This window comes from Bubalus bubalis, chromosome 8 (genome assembly GCF_019923935.1).
Source record: "Bubalus bubalis isolate 160015118507 breed Murrah chromosome 8, NDDB_SH_1, whole genome shotgun sequence".
Lineage (NCBI taxonomy): Eukaryota > Metazoa > Chordata > Mammalia > Artiodactyla > Bovidae > Bubalus > Bubalus bubalis.
In genome coordinates, this window is record NC_059164.1 from 53,460,424 (window position 1) to 53,462,923 (window position 2,500).

The 2,500-nt window shown below is 42.2% G+C and overlaps 1 protein-coding gene across 14 annotated transcripts in view; it reads right to left on the reverse strand.

Moving 5' to 3' along the window:
• FOXP2 (forkhead box P2) overlaps window positions 1-2,500 on the reverse strand; it is a 661,296-nt gene that overhangs the window by 40,852 nt on the left and 617,944 nt on the right. For all 14 annotated transcript variants that reach the window (XM_044946650.2, XM_044946656.2, XM_044946649.2 and 11 more), the window contains 3 exons: window positions 2,004-2,205; window positions 854-930; window positions 613-714 (listed from right to left, as the gene is read on the reverse strand). In XM_044946650.2, coding sequence (XP_044802585.1) covers window positions 613-714; window positions 854-930; window positions 2,004-2,205 — 381 coding nt within the window. The remainder of the gene's footprint in view (window positions 1-612; window positions 715-853; window positions 931-2,003; window positions 2,206-2,500) is intronic.

The following is a 2,500-nucleotide window of genomic DNA, read 5'->3' on the forward strand; positions in this document are numbered from 1 at the left end:
CACAGAACTAACATTTTTTTTAGCTCCTTGTAGGATCCAGACAATGAAGTTGTTTGGACAGGGATATAGATGAACCCTTTTGTCTAAGTAAATAAACTGCATTTATGTTCTGACAGGATAATATTCACTTTACTTTCTTTTAGTTCCAGCTGAGTAGCCATGGCCCTCACTCCCGTGGCAGCTTCAGTCTCTATGATAAGGTATGATGTGTACAAAAGGCACAGACCAAGACAAAACCTACAGCCTCCATTTGTTGCACAAGCCAAACAGACATTTTTCAAACTAATTAGCCAATAATATGCAAGAGAAAAAGTAATATCGTGCGACTAACAAAGGTGTTGATGATTGAGTGCTCACACTGTAATTAGTGTGTCAGGCCCTCGTTTCTCTGCCAAGCCTCAGCTATTAATTGCACCAAATTAGAAAACTATATCAGAGGCAAAATTATTCTTTCACTTGTCATTTTGAGAGAGGGAATTCATTCCATTCAAGAGGCAGGTTAAAAAGAGGGGAAGCAGATACTAATCTGCTTATGTCATGTAAATAAATGTTCCTGGTGCCCTCTGCAAGGAACTGCGCCAGGCATCTCCAAACTGCTGCAGACAGAGTTACCTTCCAAGTTGCCGCATTCCGCCTGAAGTAAGCAAATGTCCGTGTAAACCAGCTGTAAATTTCATTAAGTGTTAACTGCCTGTCAGATGACTCCATGATAGCCTGAAATGAGACAAGATACAGAGTGACATAAAATAATGGTTTACTAACTAGGCTAGATGACACTTTCTCATCCAAGCCTTTCTTTAAGCATTAATGAATTTTAATTTAATCAGGCAAAGTTAATTTTTCTTCTACTTACCTGCCTTATGAGAGTTGCATATGTAAATGGTGGTCTGACATCTGCATTTTTATAAAACTCGTAGTTTGGGGCAATCTCTATAAAAATAAAAACTATGTGTTAATTCTGCTAATATCTCCCATTGCATATCACTGATTTTTCACATTTTTCCCCTAGTACTGGTGAAGTGATTCAGTGCGAGAGTCACTGACTAGAGAAAGCACAAAGCATGACAGTGGAATTGAATTATATGGAAAAGGCCATTTCTGACGTGAAGTGCAAATGAAGCATCTCCAGTTGTTGGCGGTACTTCAGGAACGGTGCGACCAGCTGGCCTGAGGATTTTTTCCAACAGCCAGGTCCTCTTTTAAGCGGGTGGTTTAGGCCTGTCCTTACATAGACTTTTGCCCCCCTGCCATAATCTTTGCTTTTCTCGTCTAATACTTGGTAAAGCACACAGGATCATCTCTCAGCATCTGTGGCCCTCTAACAAAGGAAACACAAACTCCACACAAGCCCCCATGTTGAAAATAACTTCACTTCTTGTACCAAGGGGGCTCTGGGCTAATCATGGTTACAATGTGTGACTGTGATTATCCAGATGCCCCCAGGGCAGGGGTGAGGGGTGCAGACAGGAGGGAGGGGGGAGGAGAAATTGCACCAAATTGTGCAACCGCGCCTCTCTGATGCATCTTAAGCAAAGTAGTGTGTAGGCATCAGGACTTCTGCTAGGATTTCACTAGGTAGCACCTTGATATAGATCGATGCCTGTAAAACCTGCACTGTCTTGCATAAGGCAACGGTGCTTCCTATGGTTTCTTTTAAATGACTCTTCTCATAGCATTGCTCCCAGATGTTGTATGGCTATGGTCTTCCTTTGGAGATCAAAGGATCTCACTGAATTGAGGTGATAATACGGGCTGTCCTGACAACACATCTCTCAATGTCTCTAATGGGGAGAGCTTGCTTTTCTGAATAACCATTCAGAACAATTCATCATGATATGCTTAGGGAATTGCCCCTATCCGCATTTACCAGGAATAAAACAATTATCACTCCATAAATCATGACTTGAGTTTCCATGTGCTCTGGAATGGCTCATGTACAGTTGCTTCAGCTATAGTTTTCCTCTCCCAAAGTAAAAGAGCTCTACTGAGCATTCATATCCTACCTGATGACATGGGAATGTTGTATTTGTCTGAATGTCGCCTTCGTATGGCTCCCACATTGGGCACACTGGCTGGGGTGATTACTGAGGGTCCCTGGGTAATCGGGGTGACTGGGGCCGTTGGTGTGGTAGGGGTTTGAGGTAAGCTCTGTGGGGATGTCTCCAACATGTTCTTCGACATGGTGACACTAGACACCAGATTTAGCTGCAAAGGCCCAAGAGAAGGGCAGGAAAAAGGTAGAGACAAGAGAAAAAGACTTAAAAAGGTTTGACAAATGAGAGTGGATTCACTTCTACAGCTGTGTTGCCACTAATAAGCTGCAAAAGGAAGCAGCCAATCTCAACTAATTACAGGATGAAATTGTATCATAAGAACTCTAATTAGAGGATGCTGTTAGAGGTTATCTAATAATCTACTGCAATGTTACTTAGGACTAACTCCTTCTTGTCCTACCAGACTTCAGTGAAAGTCTATTTCCTTAAACACAAAGCCAGTTGCT